Source organism: Protopterus annectens, chromosome 5.part1 (assembly GCF_019279795.1).
Source record: "Protopterus annectens isolate FY-2018-M chromosome 5.part1, PAN1.0, whole genome shotgun sequence".
Taxonomy (NCBI): domain Eukaryota; kingdom Metazoa; phylum Chordata; order Ceratodontiformes; family Protopteridae; genus Protopterus; species Protopterus annectens.
In genome coordinates, this window is record NC_056736.1 from 415,828,990 (window position 1) to 415,849,341 (window position 20,352).

Sequence of the window (20,352 nt, forward strand, 5' to 3'; positions counted from 1 at the left end):
TATTTTTGTGGAAGAAAATCTGATTATATGTTCACCTATTTTAATATGTGAGCTGGAAAATACTGTTTTTAATATTTGATCTTTTTCTAAGCTGGACATAAACTTAACTATAACTGAATGTGGTGTTGAGTTTTCCTTCTTCAAAGGTGCTTTCAGGGATCTGTGTGCCCTTTCAATTCCAAAAGTTAAAGTTTCAGGTAGATTCAATGTTTTATGTAGCCAGGTTGTTAAAAAGTTTAGTATATTGTTCCTCATGCTTTTCAGATATACCATACATTCTAATGCTATTTCATCTCGCTCTATTTTCTAAATCATCAGCTTTATCTATGAGCTGGTTATTTTGTTTTAAAAGAAATTCAGTCTAAGATTAACCTTCAGTTATTCTCCTTTCATAGTCACGCAAAGCTTCTTCTACCCTGCTGATTTGTGTACCTTGTTGTTTCATAAGAATTTCTAAATGTTCAACCTTTCTTGACACTTCTTTGAAACTTTCTATTTTAGTATCTAGTTTGCCTATTTTAAGTAATGCATCGTGCATACTAGATATTAATGACTGGATGTCTTTTTTAACACAAGAATCCTGAGTACTATTTCTTGAGTGGCTTATGTTGAAGTCTCTTCTATCTTAATCAAGCAGTTGAAATTCTGACAGGAAAATTACAGCTTTTGAAGAATGTGAAGCTATGAATCTTTTCTCTGACTATTAGTGAATAAAATTAGCTAACAAATATCTCCATATTTTATTGTTTTTATTATAGTTTCTGTCAGAGAAAAGTTTTCAGTCACAGAGCTTTCACCGGTTGCTGCTGTTAGCTATCTTTGGTACACTGCTGTTTGTCTTTCTAAGTGCACAGCGTGTATGGTTTGCATGAAATCTTGTAATACATTATTTAGGAATTTATAAATCTGAGTCTGTTGTCATATATTTGATTGCAATTATATTTTCATCTTTCCATCCTGCTAGGGCCATAAGCCTTTTTTATTTCTAAAGTTGAAGGTTACCTATGACAGAGAAACTGACTCTTTTGTCACAGATAATTGAGCAGCTGAGAGTAGAATGGCATGAAGTATGATACTCTAGATAACTGTGGCTGTGAATGGAAGCAATGTACCTGGAAGCAGACCTGAAGATGGCAGTCTCATTTCTTAAAAGTTAATTTAATTTCAGTTCTTTCCACTTCTGAAGGAAAATACTCATTATACTGTCTGTAAAAAAAATAAATAAATAAGAACACAGACAGATGAGATTCATTGGAAAATAATTAGTGATAATGCAGGGTGTCTAACATTCTAAGTGAATGGATGAGAGTACATTATAATCTCATTTTCTGGGGACACAAAGTGTATTGTAGGAAAGGGAAAGTCCATGTAAAAATAAAATCAGATTGCTATATCTACCCCCACTGGATAATTTAGGGTCAGAATAAAGGCCTTCTTTCCCTGTACAGTTCACTGTTCAGTTGTGATTGGTACATTTCAGCTGCAGATCTATACATGATTGACAGTCATCATAATTTACTAGTGTGAGATCCCATTAGGAGTATGAATTTTCCCCACTTTTGTGTACTCTTGGAATTGGTATATATAAATTTGCAGGAGTTGGGGTAGGGGCAGCCCCTATCATGGTATATGCAATGTGCTACTTAAAGAAACTGCATCATTTAAGCCTTGAAATTCATAAGATTTAATGTAATTTGTAAATGGCCAAACTATATTTTTGATCAAACAAGTCTGAAGACCAAAATGATGGTATATTTATTTAATAGACTCATGATAGTTACTAGGATATACAAAGAAATGTATTAGTTTAACTAATTCATTTTATTTTGGCAACCAGGATCAAAATGTGCACAAAGGTGACTATGGATGACTTCTTGACAATTCATCACGAGATGGGACACATTCAATATGATATGGAATATGCACATCTCCCATCCCTGCTTCGGGAGGGAGCTAACGAGGGTTTTCATGAAGGAGTGGGAGAAATCATGTCATTGTCTGCAGCCACCCCTAATCATTTAAAATCACTAGGCCTTTTACCCGATGACTTTGTTCAAGACACAGGTAAGCATGACACATACATTAATATCTGCTTTAAAAAATTATACAGTGCAAAGCTTTGTTTGTGATTATGCATCATGTGCACAGCAGAAAAGCTGTCAAGGCAGACAGATAATTAATAAGTCTGAATAAATGTGATTCTGAGACAGAGATGTCGTAAGTCTGAATAAGTAACTTGTAGACATTAGTATTGGTGTTTCTAATGGCAGTGGTAGGCATGTTATAAAGGCATGATCTTTTTCATGGCAAAAACTTAATTTATGCTATCCCCTCACTCATGAAACCAGATTTAACTTTTATAAAGGATTAAACTGAAAATGTTTAAGATATTTAACATATATACAGGAAGAGCTGCTGTTAAAGTAGGAGGGCTATTCAGTTAAGTAGTAGTCGTAGTACAGGTAAATGTTAAAGATAAAAGACTAGAATTCCTGTGAGTTTCTGCATAACCATATTTGCTCTTTCAAAAAGTAAGTTTGGAATTTTAACAAGGTACATTCAGGAAGACAAGTGAAACAAATGAATGCTTCTGTGATGGCATTATGTACGTCTGAAAGATGCCCACTATTGCTGTCTCTACGTCTTTACTTCATAAGCTGACTTTTTGCTGTTGGATTAGGACACCTGCATTCAGTACTGGGGGACAAAAATCATACAAGAGCTTGGGCACTGGATGTCCTGCGAGGAGGGAGATGATTCTGCATATGATTATATCTATCCTGGCTGCTATTTTGTGATCTGTTTAAATATAGATCATGGGCCATATTACATATATAGTGGTAGATTTGGGACTTCCATTTTAAAGTAGTTATTAGACATTAGACAGACTAAAGGGTAAAACAGGCCTAGAAATTGTGTTTCATTTATGTATAAAAGACAGTTAAGCAGAAAGAAAGAATAACCTTGCTGGTCAAGCATGAGAGACAGTTTATTAGAAAGGGTTTAGAAGCCATGTTTGCACTTGTTTCCCACCTTTCCTGTAACTAGTCTAGCCCAGATACAGATTTGCTGTATCCAGGACTGTTGTAAGCTTCTGAGCCCTCCAAGCCTTTCTGTGTCAGGGGGAAGCCTTCTAGCTTATCAGTGAGAGTGGTAAGCACCAGGTAGCCTACCAACCATGAGAGGAGTGGTTTCTGGCCCAGAAATTGTATTTTATTGGCTATTGGGCAGTTTTTTTTCTATGTCTTTCAACTTCTGGTTTAAAAGGCCACATTTGCACTTGTTTCCCACGTTTCCTGTAACTAGTCTAGTCCAGATACAAATCTGCTGTATCCAGGACTGTGTGTAAGCTTCTGAGCCCCTCAAGATTTTCTGTGTCGGAGGGAAGCCTTCTAGCTTGTCAGTGGGGGTGGTAAGCACTAGGTAGCCTACCACAAGAGGAGTGGTTACTGGCCAGAAAGTGAAGTTTATTGGCCGTTTGGGCAGTTTTTTTCCATCTCTTTCAACTTCTGGTTTAAAAGCCCACATTTGTTTCCCACCTTTTATGTAACTAGTCTACTCCAGATACAGATTTGCTGTATCCAGGACTATATGTAAGCTTCTGAGCCCCCCAATCCTGTCTGTGTTGGAGGGAAGCCTTCTAGCTTATCAGTTGGAGTGGTAAGCACAAGGTAGCCTATCTAACACAAGAGGAGTGGTTACTGGCCCAGAAAGTGAAGTTTATTGGCTGTTTGGGCAGTTTTTTCCATTTCTTTCAACTTCTGGTTTAAAGGCCTGTATTTGCGCTAGTTTCCCGTCTTTCCTGTAACTAGTTTTGTCCAGATACAGATCTGCTGTATCCAGGACTGTTTGTAGCTTCTCAGTGGTGCCAAAGTCTTCTCTTCAATTTTTCCCTTAGACCTGTTAGTTCTCTCCTCTCCTGCACTTTTATTAGCTTATCAGTCTACCACTTTACCAGACGTCTTGTAGAAATTATTGTAGTACACAAAAATGCTACCAGCACTAAACGTTCTACGAGGAAACAGCTCCAGTACTTATTATTAATACCCACCCATTCAGGCATGTCTAAAGATCAGTTCCCTGTGCTTTCTCCTATTAATCTGGTGAACTTAGACATCCTGAGGCAATGTAGCAACTGCCTCATGTACACCGACAACCCTCTCCTCTTATCTCCCAAAAATTGGACTTGTGAGAGATGCACTTATATATCCAAAATGGAAGCCACACACTCTCCAGCCAAGACCGGAATAGCTGGTCAAGAGGAGAAGGTCAGCACTTGCACCACACCACATGGAACACATAGCCATCAGGAACACACACCAGCACTGCCTTCACATAAAAACACAAATCACACACCCACCTTTGCGGAGGCTCTCAATAAAAAACCTCCCAAACAGCAGAGACCTCCAAGGCAGAAACGCTGTCGACCACCACAACACAACATTAATCATGAGACACATAACTCTCTTAAACAGTGTGCCACTCAACCAAAGCCCCTAAGGCAGAACAGCATGCCCAACACAGTAGTCATAAGTGACTCAATAGTGAGGCACACTGATGTCCCACTCACTAGGCTGAATAAGGAGAAAGTAACAGTCAGCCTCCCTTTTAGGTGCCAGGATCCGCCACATAACGCATGCACTTGGGTCCCTCAACAACAGGTACAAATATGACTCTGTCATTGTACTTGTGGGTGTGAATGACCTGAATTGTACCTCCCTGGACTACATGAAAAGAGAAATGGAGGAGCTCTTGGATTATGTAGCCCAGGCGGTTATGACCCTAACTCTGAGCAGCATCCTACCATCACCCAGAATAATACCACAGTACAAGCAGAAAATGATCAATTTCAACAATTGGCTAAGTTTCTGGTGCAATTCTAAGGGGATCCAGTATCTGTCTGACTGGGATGACATGACTAACAGACCTCAATGCTTTTCCAGAGATGGCCTGCATCTGTCAACCCTGGGCTTCCAGATACTGGCCAAGGCTCTTGCTACCCTTATAGTGTCTTTTTTAGGTGGTGTTCCAAAGACCAAATTACCAGCATAACAGCTACAAACAAATGCATTCTGAGGGTCATGCTTTTCAATGCTAGAAGTCTAAATCTGAAAATGCGTTCACTTAAAGCACTCCTTAAAATGGAGAACATCAACATTTGTGCTGTACAAACTTGTAAAAAACAAAACTGCAAACTTGAAAAACCAAATTACAGAGGACAAACCACACTGGACAAATAATACAAGTTTTATTATTTGTCCAGTGTGGTTTGTCCTCTGTAATTTGTTTTTTCAACATTTGTGCTGTAACAGAGACCTGGTTCAAGGCGCAGAAAGCACCCCTGCACTACCAGGCTATAACTCATTCCACACCTTTCGGCCCCAGAACTTGGACTGAAGCTCCAAAGGCGGTGGTGTTTCCATATTCATAAAGGATGCACACACCTCCAGACTGGCAACCCAACATAACGCATTAGAAATACTTCAGGTGCAGCTAAGAATGGATAAGAAAGACATCAATTCAGGTCGTAGCCTGCAAGAGGTCCCCAACAATGTCCCAAGACTCACACTCCATGTTCCTAAGCACATTGGAGAATATCAGGGTCCAACCTAACACTTTCATACTGGGTGACTTCAACTACCCCTCCATTAACTGGGAAAATTACTCATGTACCAATACACTTGTCCAACATTTCCTGGAATTCATTAATTCAAATGTCCTGGACCAGCTTGTTCTTACCCCCATTAGAGGCAACAACATCCTTGACCTAGTCATTACTAACATGGGCGACCATTGCTCTACACCAGTAGTTAACTACTCCCTGGTTAGATCTGACCACAAACTAATCACCCTGGAAATCCACATCCCCCCCCCCCCCTGTAAAGGTAACTACCATGAAAACATTTTCAGAGCTAACTTTGGGCTTCTAAAAACAGAGATGGCTCACTTCATGGCACCCAGGAAATGGAGAATATTTGCATGACTGTCAAATCATACACCAATGCACTGTACAAACACAAACAGAAATGCATGGATCTTGCCATACCCAATAGAACCAAGATGCTCTCCTCCAAAAAAAAGAAAGCCAATCTGGTGGTCCCCTGCCATAAACAAACTCTCCAACAGAAGGAAGAAACTGATGTGGAATAAGGTGAAGTCCCAAGACTGGAAAAACTCCCTTATCAGCCTCAACAAAATGTTGAGATCCCTCATCAAATTCTCTAAAGCTAGCTATGAAAACAGAAGTGCAGCAGATAGTAAAGACAACCACAAAGCCTTCTATAGTTATGTAAAGAATCTCCATGGCAATACCAAGATTTGCTCTGAGCTACTACATAATGGTACCACTTATACCGAGCTAACAGATATTGCCAATATACTGGCCGACAGATTCAGTGCCAACTCTACCCCTCTCCCTCTCCCAAAGGACCAATCACAATACCAGTAGATTGCCAGGCACCCAGTATTACTGCTGCACAGGTTAAAACAACACTGTCCAAGGCCAAGAATACAGCTTCCATGGGACCTGACAATATCCAGTTATACCTGGTTACATCACAATCCGTTTAATATTTAAATAAGGTTAAGGCATTCTTGTGTGTGTATCTGATGAAGGTTTTACGAAAATGGGAATTTTACTGTGTAGCATTTATTACAGCACGTACCTCTGGATTTTGGCTTGAATAAACTTTTACTTCGGCTCGTGCTCCATTTGGCTGCTCTCAGTGATTTCTTTGGTTTTTGGTTTTTATTTCACTGACATCCTTTTGGTTATTGACCTGACAATATCCCTGGCTGTGTTCTACATGAACTACAGAGTGAACTGGCACCTCACCTGTGTGCCCTGTTCAATTACAGCCTCACCTCAGGCTTTGTCCCTACCGAATGGTGTACTGCTACAGTCATCCCTCTCTACAAAGTAGGAGCGACTACAGACACTGGAAACTATCTCCACATTAGCCTGATGAATCTGATATGCAAAGCTATGGAATGCATCATTATGGACCTAATAAACAAGTATATAGGGAATCTCCAAACTCTGGATCCCACACAGTTTGGTTTTGTGAAGGGTAGATCATGCCTGCACAACTTAGTCATCTTCTTTGAGTCAGTCACCAGAGCTGTGGGTGATTCATACAGCCTACCTTGATCAGGCCAAGGTGTTTGATACATTCTGCATTCAGGAATCATAGAAAAACTCACTAAGCTAGGCATCAACCCCTATATCACTAGGTGGGTTGCAAACTGGATCACAGATAGAACTCACAGTGTGAAAGTAACGGCGTCCAAGTCAGACTGCTGACCAGTCATGAGTGGAGTCCCACAGAGTTTGGTCCTGGGTCCTCTCCTGTTTGGTATCTACTTCTCTGAAGTCCAGGCCAACACAAAGGGTCTCTGGCTGACAAAGTTCACAGCTGATTGCAAGTTGGGAGCTATTATTAACTACCCGAGTGATGATGACATACTACAGAAAGGCCTCACTGAGACCAACGACTGGTGTCAGAACCATGGCCTTAAACTTAATGCCAAATAATGTGTCATCACCTTTGGGAAAAAAACAGTTCCCATGAATTACCATATTGATGGTAGTCCACTGAACACAGAAGGTGTTATAACAGATCTAGGAACACAGGTTGACAGCAGCCTGCCTTTGGTCCACCACATTGCTACGGGTCTATATCAGACTCTTAAAGTCTGACAATATCGAAAACGATATTGTCAACATGAGATTACCGAAAGCGCACATTGAACGTTTAAACGGAAATCTCTGTAAGGGGAGATTTCTGTTTACTTCAATGTTGTGTGATCTCAGAGTTGGTATATTTAAGTAGTGGGGGGGTGTGGGGGTGCAGGGGGCTTGCCCCCCCCACGCAAACACTTTAGTTTAATTTTTTTTGTTTTAGTTTTTTTTTATAACTGTTTGATGGTTTAAGACTTCGATGCATAAAGTTCGATATTTATGCATTCGAAGTATTAAACCTTCAAGGGTATAATATAGACCCCATTGCCACTGTGGTCAGAAAGTCCTTCTATGCCACACATCTCATTACTAAGGGTTTTGCATCCAGGAATAAAGAGGTCATTGTCTCTCTCTACTCTTCCCTCATTAGGCCAATCATCAAGTACAATGCCCCATTTGGCATGTACATCACTAGACACCTGCAACAAGAGGCCGCAAAAGTACCTCACAAAGAGGATCCTAGGCCTTAATCACTCGTCCTGTATGGACAGACTCAAAAACCTCCAACTATTCACTGTCTCATATCGTCTACTTAGAGGTGATCCCTGCTTGACATACAAAGCTATGTCTGATCCAGCTCTGTTAGAAATGCTACATCTAAGGAAATCCCAATCCCTCTGAACCACACGCTCCACTGACCTCAACCTCATTACCACAATCAACAGAACATGCTGGAGGGACAGATTCATAACCCAGGGACTGCCCTTGCTATGGAATAGATTTCCCATACATGTCAAACAGAGCCCCTCACTGGCCCTCTTCAAGAGAAACCTTGATGAGAGGATGATTAATAGAAAATTCACCCCGGGGATCACTCCAGTGGCTCTACTTGACAGAGACACTGGGAACTAAGGTCATGTGGCATGATGTCAGGGTAATTCTATGGGTTAGGTTTGTAAAGGCTCCTGGGTCATTACCCTAGTACACATCTATGAACCTATGACCCTATGAAAGATAAGCATAAAGTGTGCAAAAAAATGCAGAAATACAGATTTTTTTTTTTCTCAAGGGAAAGATACAATCTTGCCAGCTACAGAATGTTCCTTAATGGAATGTTAAATAAAGCACATATGTGACAAAGCCTGAGAGCAATGTTAGGGGGAGTCAATGCAGTTTACAAAGGAAAATTACTGGACTGAAGCAGTTTAATATGTTGTGTTCAGGATAGCAGTTCAGTTAAGTTTAGTTAGTTCATTCAACCTGATATTACAGAAAAGATTACAAATACTCGAGCGTAAGTAATGAAGTCAAGTCAAATAAAGACTGGTTCCATTTACATCATTCAGGACACTCAGAAGATATGTGCAGAATAAGTTTTTCTGACCACTGCCGCTACATGACTGTCAAATGTGAGATTGTTGGCAACTTGTGTACCCAGGTCTCTCACCACAAGTTGTGTGCTTAGGGGGTTGCCACTAATGTGATAATCAGTAGTGGTCATGTTTTGGCTGAATGGTATGATAGAACTTTTTTTGCATTTAACTTAAGGCCATGACTTTGACACCAGTCATTTATTGCTGTGAAACCCTCTTGAAGTATGTTAACATCATATGGGGAGTCAATGACAGCACCCAACTTACAGTTGTCTGCAAACTTGGTCAGCCACAGGCCTTTTGTCTTTGCCTGGACCTCTGAGAAGTAGATGCCAAACAATAGGGGTCCCAGGACAGATTCCTGGGGGACACCACTAGTGACAGGTCTGCTAGTGGTACCTATTTTGACCTTGTGGGTCCTATCAGAGAACCAGTTGGCCACTCACCTTATATCCACAAACTTTCAGTTTCAAATCCACAATATTCACTAACTTTCAAGTTTCCAGTGTGACGTCACACAGCCAAGAAACAAGAAAAAGGTTAATATGCTACAAATGATGGCACACATTCTTCCAGAATCATAAAGTTATGTAAGACTTTAAATGCACTTTTTAACTAACAGCTCAAAAAAGTAATTTCCATACCTGTTTTATAAACATGTCAAGTAATGCTGCTACAGTAAAAACATCAGTAAATTTTTGGTTTAATTTTAAAAACTGGGTAAAGCAGTCTAAAAATCTTCTCTTAAAGTTAAAGTTTAGTCCAAGAATGTTAAATATGTCTAAACACAAAAGGGTTAAATCACAGAAGCAGGCTATCAGTACAGCATATACAATTCAACATACACAGTTAAGTTGTAGTAATACAAATGTTCAGAATGTGGTAAATTATTGTTTACATGTTATTTAAAATACAGAAGTATTTTGCAGTATTAACTATACAAATGTCAACTCAGTCAATGTACATAACATCCAGGCAATGTCTGAAGTTCACATTACTTCATCTAGTTTCTTATTTACAGAATCAAGTGCAATGTTTGCAGTGAGGAGAGATAGAAGGAATCAGATTGCAGATTTTAATAAAGTATATTCCAGTATAACTGCAAAACAGACTTCAGTGCTAAGTAAAATTGCTACCATTTCAAAGTGCAATAAAGAAAGAATGTATTCCATAGCAATCTGTAATGGTTGCAGCACTTTGGCACCAAATCAGTGCATTAATCTGTCATTGTTTAAGGTTAAAAGAAATGACAATATGTTATTGTTTACGGATGAATCAACTTCAGTTACACATAGTATGTATGTTTCAGACAGTTATATAACAATACTAGTTTCAGTTATGTTTTTATCAATGTTCAGGCAATACTGACAAAAAGATATTAATAGTTTAGTCTCCAGAATATAACAATAACATATTTCAGTTCATCTGTGTTCAGCTAACGCTGTCAAAATGTCCTCATGTTTTCAGACACTCGTACAACAGTATTAGTATTCCGTTTATCTATGTTCAGACAATACTACCAGAAAAACAGATTTCAGTTCATTTTTTTATCTATGTTCATGTAACACTGTCAAAATGTTCTCATCTTTTCAGACAATTGTACAACAGTACTAGTTTTCTGTTTATCTATATTCAGACAATACTAACAGAAAAACAGATTTCAGTTAAATTTTAATCTGTGTTCATGTAACACTGTCAAAATGTTCTCATGTTTTCACACCATTGTACAACAGTACTAGTTTTCCGTCTATCTATTTTCAATCAAAATGTTCTCATGTTTTCAGACAATTGTACAATAGTACTAGTTTTCAGTTTATCTACGTTCAGACAAGACTGACAGGAAAACAGAATTCAGTTAATTTTTTTATCTGTGTTCAGTTAACACTGGCAAAATATATTCTTTTAGTATTAGTTTAGTTAGTTTCCAGAATATGCACAGCTATTTTAAATGTTCAGTATACACTAATTTAAATTTCAGTCAAGATTCAGAATATGACATTCCTACTCAGTTATGTGGCGGTGGTGGTACTGCGGTAGCGTTGTCGCCTCATAGTTAGACGTTGCCCATTTGATTCTCAGTTAGACCGTCTTCTGTGTGGCAACATGCGTGAACAGGAGTTCCTTCATTGAAGGTTGTGCATTAGGCCCAGCAAGCTAGCACATAAAACTCTACTGCCAATCATTAGCGGACCGGAGTTCCGCTGTTGCGACCCCTAACCGGGAAAAGCCGAAAGACACAAATAAACTCAGTTACTTCACATTATTCATCAGATGAAGAAAATGATTGCCTAGTTATAATTAAATCATAAAGTTAAAATACTTCAATCCAAACAGGCCATAAATGCTCAAGTAACACCTAGTGGTCAAAACTGAAATTGCAGGTTTACCAAATAAAAAATATTTTCAGATTATGCGTCAGGTAGCATAAAGCTCTATATAGTACTTAGCAGTATAGATGTAAGGTAACTGCAGAAGTAGGTCCCTGTAGACTTTCATTAGGGACCTCAGTGGCAACTTTTAGATTAGGGACTTTCATTTTAAAGTAATTATTAGACATTTGACAGACTAATGGGTAAAATAGGCCTAGATATTGTGTTTCATTTATGCATAAAAGACAGTTAAGTAGAAAGAAAGAATAACCTTGCTGGTCAAGCATGAGAGACAGTTTATTAGAAAGGAAAGATAAGCATAAAGTGCGCAAAAAATGCAGAAATATAGAATGTTCTTTTCTCAAGGGAAAGATACAATCTTGCCAGCTACAGAATGTTCCTTAATGGAATATTAAATAAAGCACATACGAAACAAAGCCTGAGAGCAAGGTTAGGGGGAGTGAATGAGGTTTACAAAGGAAAATTACTGGACTGAAGCAATATAATATTTTGTGTTCAGGATAGCAGTTCAGTTAAGGTTAGTTAGTTCATTTGACCTGATATTACAGAAAAGATTACAAATACTCGCGCCTGAGTAATGAAGTCAGGTCAAATAAAGACTGGTTCCATTTACATCATTTAGGACACTTAGAAGATTTGTGCAGAATAAATTTAGCAGCACTGTTATCAGCACTGTTAATGAAGAAAGTATTTGGATATTGTGAACATCTAATAAAGCCTTGTTGAATGAACTACAGTGTTTGGAGAATTCATTCTGAAAAATACACAAGACTTGGCCCATAAAGAAGAGACTGGCACCTGTTCCGCACGAGTTTGGGTAATTAACAGATAAAGACTTTCGGCTCAGTCTCATTTCAGTGTTTACAGTTAATTACAGTACATTACAGTCTTATCAATTCTTACATATAGCATAGCTAATCCTCAGCACTTCTATCACTGCTTGATCACCACTAGTTTTCAGTACCAGGCATAAAGGACAAATACTGTAATTCACACTATAGTATATGAAAATGAGATCCATCCTTACATCCGCAACCCTTTTTTCCCATTTTTGCACATGGAGTCAGGGTGTCACTTCAACAGTGATAATCATCTACAGTCAAGGTTTACACTGCTGGGTGAAAGTGCTTGTTTTAATTCTGTCCATATGTTCTAAGAGGGTGAGGTGGTCTGGAACTGGCTGTACATGATAACATCAGATCCAAAACTGCTAAAAATTAAAACAGAAAAAAAATTAAAGGGCATAATTTATATACATTTTTATTATGTTAACCTTCCATATTTCTATTAAAAAATGAGCAAGCCAAATACTTTCATATGTGACGTATTAGTACTTTTATTTCTCAAACATAACTTAGCAAGACCTCATTTTGTCTCTTAGTTTTTATTGGTTTGATTGGTACATTATTTACTTCAGTTTAGCAGCCCTGATTAAAACTGAATAAACATGGATGATGTGAGTGGACAAACCTAATGAATCTTCAGTAAAGTTTTTTTTTTTAATAGTTAAACCTCATTGGTCATTCCTCATTCCAGAGATGAAAATGAATGTACAGGGAGAGCATAGCAAAACACTGACTAATTATAGTAGTAAATCCATGTGTCACCAGAAAGAAACTGTCTGAAAGGCCACAATTCCCTCTCAATGCACAGCTACAGAAGCTCATCAAAACCTCCCTGAAATTATAGCAAAGAACTCTATCATTTTATATAGCAACTGTTCTTACATTAAGACATAGCAACAGCTTTTACTTTAAGACCCAAGGCTCTTTTTTATCATTAAATAGAGGTCTGAACACTGCAGTAAACACTTGTTTCACTGCTCTTTTCCATGAGAAATAAAGTGATAAAAGGCTAACACAAAATATAAATGGGAGCTCAGAAATCAGTAACTGCAGCTCACATAAAGCAATGCTAGCTACATTGCCCTTGCTGTATTTTTTTAGTTGAACTGTGCTGGCATTTTGTGATACATTGTTTACATATTCATATACATTGGCTATACTATTGCAAAATGAATGAGACAATCATACTTTTTATGACCCTTAATGTGATATCTGGGTGGCTAAATGTTACTTAGCTATTTGGTGAAAACTTGAGATCACCTGTGTCAGCAGGATAGAATGATAAATCCTTGACTACAGCCCAGGTCACCTGAGTTTGATTAGTACAGGCAGGGAGGATGGGGTGGCCAATGCTTGGTGGGGTGGCTATTGCTGCTTCTCTGCTGACACAGTATTTGATGGAGGGTTAAGGACGTTCATTAAGTGGATAGCTGGTGGGTAGAGGATGTGGGAATGATCATCCAATCTGTGATGGTAGACATGGTTAGTACATATGGAGGAGCATGTATGCATGAATAAATGGGGATAGGCCATCCATGAAGTGCTGAAAGTGCTCATTTAACCACCAGTGGAGGATTAAGCTATATACAATAAAAAGTCCTTGTAGGTGAGATGCTGGCAAGGGCACAAGTAAACCCAAAATGCAATGTTTATCTGTATGACAACCCCTCTAGACTGCACTCACCCTAGTAATTCTGGGGTTGTCACACCTCTTAGGAATGAATGAACATTAGGCTTGATTATGGCAGGAAGAGAGAAAAACATACAGAATAAAATTATGACTAAAATCAGTTGCTAATTATCAATAATGTTGCGGCATGAATAAGGCATCAGTCTGCACTTTGACAAAAAATAGGCAGAAGAAATAATTAAATAAAAATGTATAAATAATTTATTTTAATATTTATCATTTAAAAAACTCCTCAAAATTGTCAATTTTATAAGCATAAGAATGCCTCCCGGGTGGGCATTACAGGGAAAAACCAGACCTTCCATGAGTGGTGAGGTTCAACACAGCCCTTGGGAGGGCCATTATTTTCCTGTAATGCTTATCCTGTTAACCATTATTACTTGTCTGAAACAGACATATGAGTTTCTGCACTGAATATTTGTGAGAATAAGTCCTCAAAGCACTATCCAATGTCAGGAATACTGTTTCTGTGGGGCTGGATAACATGCCAGGATGCCTACTGGCCAGCCTGAAACAAGACTTGTCAGTCCCCCTGCAAGGGATATTTGATATCATCTTCCAAATAGGCTTTATGCTGGACAAATGGAGGGCAGCAACAGTCATCCCTCTGCACAAAGGTGCAACATCAGTGGATCTGGGTAATTATAGCCCCATACGTCTGACCAGTCTCATTTGTAAGGGTATGGAGGAGTCATTATGAAATTAATAAAAAGGATATAAGCAATTTACAAACTCTTGATCCAAGCCAGCTTGGATTTGTCAAGAGCAGATCGTTCCTACTGGTTGACTTCTTTGAGAAGGTTACTGAAGCAATTGATGATGGAAAATTGATACACACTGCATATCTAGACCTCACAGAGGTAAGGTATTCGGCACCATCCTACACTCAAGTATACTTGATCTACTCACAAAGCTAATATAAATCCCTACATAACTCATTGAATATCAAACTGGATCACTAAAACAACCCACAAAATTAGAGTGGGTGGCTCTAACTCCTTAAAAAATACCCTGTCAGTAACAGTGAACATCAAGATTCAGTTGTCAGGCAACTCCTCTTTGGCATTTACTTCTTAAAGGCCAAAGCTAATTTTAACTGTCTGAACAGGTTTGCAGATGACTGTACACTTGGTATCATCATAAACACCAAGACCAAGAAGACACCAAGATCCTCCAGGAGGGAGCCATATGAATAGCTGGTCTCAAAATTATGACCTAAAACTAAATGCTGAGAAAGGTATACTAGTATCCTTTAGCAAGCATGGCATCCCCTGTAACTATTATACAGACAACATACCCCTGAAAATGGATCCAGTAATTAGGGATCTAGGAACCTGTGTAGACAATGAGCTGTCCTTAGATCGCCATTATTGTAGGAAAGTCCCTTTTCATTGCACAGCTAATTATTAAGGGTATGGCATCCAGGTCAAGGGATGTGATCATACTTCTGTATTTAGCACTTATTAGCACTTATTAGACCAATCACTGATTATAATGCCCCCTTTGATATGTACTTATTCAAAAACTTGGCACAACTTGAATGACCACAATGCCTTCTCACCAAGAAAATCAAAGGCTTAAATCGCAAAAGCTATACTAACTATCTCAAAGCCCTCACCTTCTTCTCAGTATCTTTCAGGCTACTGAAGGTTGATCTCTGTTTCATTTACAGAGATGTGTTGACCCTATCCTTTTGGATCTACTGCACATCCACAGGTCCAATGGTGTCATAAATACCCACTCAATAAATTTTAAGTTCTTCTGCAACATAAATAGAACATGCTAGAGGGATAGCTATGTATGACAGAGAATACTTGTTCTCTAGAATCATCTACCTAACCACATAAAGAAAAGCACATTTTCTTACTCTATTCAAGAGTAGTCTGGATGAATGGATAGGAAATCACAAGTTCTCCTCTGGTTTGGCATCTTTGTCCCTTATGGATATGGGTAACACGTAAATGTTTGCCCAGCACTGGACTACTTATACTTAAAATATAAGGTTCTTGGGTTATTTGTACTTAAAAGATAATGAGCCAGCACCTGTATGCTGTAACAAATATAAAAATATATTTATTAGGTTACATAAAAAAGAACAAAAAGAACAGACTGGTTTAGGCTAGAATAATTTCTTAGCCATCATCGGTGCATTATTTGTGCTTAAACTATAATAGTTAAAACCGTCTTGGGAAGCTATGCCTTTAAAGATCCTCATAAATCAATATCTTAATAAGTACCTATGTATACGTTTAAGATGGTGTCCTAAAATAAATATTCTGAAGATTTCCGGCTTAGCTCATAGCTGCTGTCTATGTTCTATTTTGCTAAAAAACACTTCTGACCTTGACAACTGTCAGTCTGCTGACCTGTGTTTTATAATGCATCCATTTTGTTTACCATTCCAACATGCTGACAATGCATCTTTGCATACATTTTCAGATTAAATTATAACCTTACATTCATTATCTAAACTGATCTTTTGTAGTGATATATTAGTGCTTTCTTTATTATTAGCTGTAACGTCATTCAGCTATGACAAATGTCCATTGCCTTATACATAGTATTTGGCCATAGCGCACCCTCTACCTCTGGTACAGACACAGATTTTTTTTTATTTAAATGTATTTGCCTGAAAGAAACAATGAAGAAAAAGATAAATAAAGAAAACACAGAATTTAAGATGAGTTATTAACTGATAGATTTGTAGCTGGGACAGGTGGCACCTTGGGCAATCCCCTAATTGGCACCCCCCCCCCCATACAGAGTTGAGAATCACCTGTAGGCAAAGAACTACATTACACATAGTAACTCTTTCACATCTCTTCATAAGCAAACCGTAGCAAGGACCTATACCAGATAATTGATGCACTGTCTAAAACACACACACACACACACACACACACACACACACACACACACACACACACACACACACACACACACACACACACACACACACACACACACACACACACACACACACACACACACACACACACACACACACACACAGGATTTCAGTCATTGCAGCTGCTTAAATGATTACTGGTAACCATGCTGATTTATGTCATGGACCTACTGGCACCTTTTCTGCAGCACCAATTGCACCCCCCCCCTATCAGTTTGTGCCTGGTACAGCCACCACCCTCGCCCTTCCCTATCTATGGCTTTGTTACCCCTCCCTGTCTATGGCTTTGTTACCTGATAACACATCTACTGTTAAAAATTTGCAGTGAATAGAACACTAGGAAGATTAAGGATAAGTACCCTGATTTAATCGTTACCCAGACAAACTGCAAAATCGTAATTATTTCCCTACTGACAGTATTAAGTGGGAAAGGGATGCACCTGCAGCTTGATTTTCTTTATGGTACTTTTAAACATATTTTTAGGCTCCTTGTTGCATATGTGGTAAAAGTGGAATGTGTGGAGGAGTCACAGTGCCTGTACTGACTCAAGAATTATTATTTTTTTCTACAAATAACTCTAAAGCATATATTTGAAAAAGGGAGAATGAGAGCTAGAGATAGAGAGAGAGAGAGAGAACCAGTAAGATGCTTAGATATTTTCAAAACAAATAGTCTCTGTGGCATCCCTCAAAGTCTCACAAACCTAGTACGTCAATATTCTGGGTCCAGAAACAAATAATGACTTCTCTGTGTGGAATATCTAAGATTCAGGCACCTAATACAAATCCAAAGTAATAACAGGTGGTAGAAATACTTTCTTTAAAACTTTCCAAAGTATAAATCCACTAATGAAAGTAGGGAAGCACAAGCTGGTTCAAGTTGAATCTTCTTTATTAAAAATACACACAAACAAGCGATCCAAATAGTAGTTGAAAAAACAGAATAAAAGTGTATGAATTCACCATTCCATTAAGCAATCCAAAATAGTAGTTGAAAAAACAGAATTACAGTGTATAAATTCAGTATTCCATTAATATAATTGTTTAAAAGCATGTTTAAAAGCATGGGAGTGGCTTATTAGGGTAGCTGTGTTGTAAAAGACAATTAGCATGTTTATTTGCTAAATACCCATTCCCCCATACTACCACTGACACAGAGGCATAAGCAGATAGAAACACGGTTACATGCGCGCACACACATGCACACACACACACACACACACACACACACACACACACACACACACACACACACACACACACACACACACACACACACACACACGCCAGACTTTGGAACAATTTTTTTTTTTCTGAGAACTGAGATCCATATACATAGCATAGGCTAACAGGACTTTACCTGGGCTTGCATGAACAATATAGTTAATGATTTACTGATTAAAGGTTTTACAAGGCAGAATCACTGAACTGTAATACCTAAAGAGCTCCCTGAAGAAACAGGACAAAGGGCATTGAACAGACAAACAGTTTAGCAGAAAAATAAAATGCACCAAAAACATTACGAGTTGTTGGACGTTGTACCAGGAAGTCACAAGTTTAACATTTATGATACATTATACATTGCAAGAAAACAAGCCAAGCAGTTAAGGAAAGTAATGAAAATAACCAGTAGTTAAAGTGAAATCACTAGACATTTTTACATCTTAATGATTTTAATGTAGTGCCTTAGAAATTCAGAGAAGTTTATCTTTGAAATACTTTCCAGTATGTCAATAGGAGCAACATATTTGGTGGAGCAGTAGATAGGAACAATATATGAACAAGTGATGGGCAGATTTCATAGAATAAATAGTAAAATATGACTACTAAATAATGAAAGCTACTAGATAAGGTTTGGGCTAGGGAAACAGAAACAAAGCACGAGCTTCAGGAGTCCACTTAATGATATGCTTTGCAAAAGCTGTGTGTGCCATTTTGTTACATTATCAACCAGTGGCAATTGTTTCCTTTTTTGACAATCCATCCTTCCCCTTTTAACTTTATTGCTGGGTGATTCTTAGTATTTGGGAGTGATTTTATTCTTCAACTGATGCTTCATTCACAATATACATGTTGGCAAGGAAGAAGTACGCCAGGTTCCATAAACTGTACTGTTTTGTTTTCCTTTACTGTGTTTAATTATAAAAAGAAAAAAATCAGTGTGTAAAAAACTTCGGAAGTTGTAGCACCTGCCTATGACGGATGTAAGACACAATGTGAACTATGTGAAAACAGCATCTCTATGCTCAACTCTTATACTTTTTCTTCCTACACCCTCAACTCATCTTCCCAGATTTGTTCAACAGATAAGGCATTCAAATTTTCTCCAGCTGTTTGTTTTTCTCTAGGAATTGATCATGACTGCATTCTTGTCTTACCTAATAAATAACTAAAGTTTTCTTTTTTAACTGGAAATATATGCAGACATCCTTACCATGTAATTAATGTTGTCTGAAACTGTAATGCTTCAACTGAATCCTGAAAACCTGAAAATAATTACCATACAATATTCCTATAACTTAATTTTTCTTCCGGTTTTCTTGGTGAGAGTCTGTATGGCTGGATATAGGACAGGCCAGAAAACTTCCATTCCCCTAGCCACAGACTATATAGTACATAACAAGGGATCCTGAAGAATTTCAAGAAGCGATAAAAGTTATAGTCCATTCAATTTGTTCTGAATTCTACACAGGCCTACTCTCAGTGGGCAGTGTAAAAAAGAAGCCCAGTAAGAACTGCCGAGGGTTCATCTGTATAACTCTACCTGATCCACCACAGTTGCATCCCTGCATCTGAAGGGGAAGTGGATATACTTCACCCCCCTTACCTGGCAACTCCAGTGTTGGGCCACTAGTAAACCCCAGTTGCCCTTGCCATACAGACCCTCACCAAAAAAAAAAAAACCTCACCCAGTTTACTGAGCTTCTCATCCTGTCAAAAAGAATAAGTTCTCTGACTCTTCTGTGACACCTCCTTTCAGTCATTTTTACTTGTAGTCTCACCCATTTGATCAATAGCCATAACCTGTGACTACAGATTAGGATGGATATGTGAGTCTGACCAGTGAGGTGAGAACGTTGGCTAACACAGCATCTGCTTCATCACCCCTCATAAGCTGTATGCCCACAAGACTGGCTCCTATTTTAGGCTTCTAGTTTGCCTTATGCTCATACTTAGCATCACTGATTAACAAGAATATGAGATCCTTAAACATGACCATTAAGGGAAGTTGCCCCATTCACCTTAAAAGATCAAGCAACTTTTTAATAGGAAAGAACAGCACACACACATTTATAGGTGTTGATTCTCATCCGCCTGCTTTGATATTAAAAGTGAATCAAGTGATTGTGCTTTGGAGGTCAGAGTCAGATGAAGCCAGACATACAACACCATCTGCAAAGAACACAGATTACATCTAGGTCCCCAAACTAGGCATCCTCTTAAATTTAGTTGCACTTTAATATC

At 38.4% G+C, this 20,352-nt stretch overlaps 1 protein-coding gene across 1 annotated transcript in view; it reads left to right on the top strand.

Moving 5' to 3' along the window:
- The window catches only part of ACE2 (angiotensin converting enzyme 2), a 366,082-nt gene that overhangs the window by 121,496 nt on the left and 224,234 nt on the right, over positions 1-20,352 (top strand). The window contains exon 9 of the mRNA XM_044072791.1: positions 1,838-2,064. Within this exon, the coding sequence (XP_043928726.1) occupies positions 1,838-2,064 (227 nt within the window). The remainder of the gene's footprint in view (positions 1-1,837; positions 2,065-20,352) is intronic.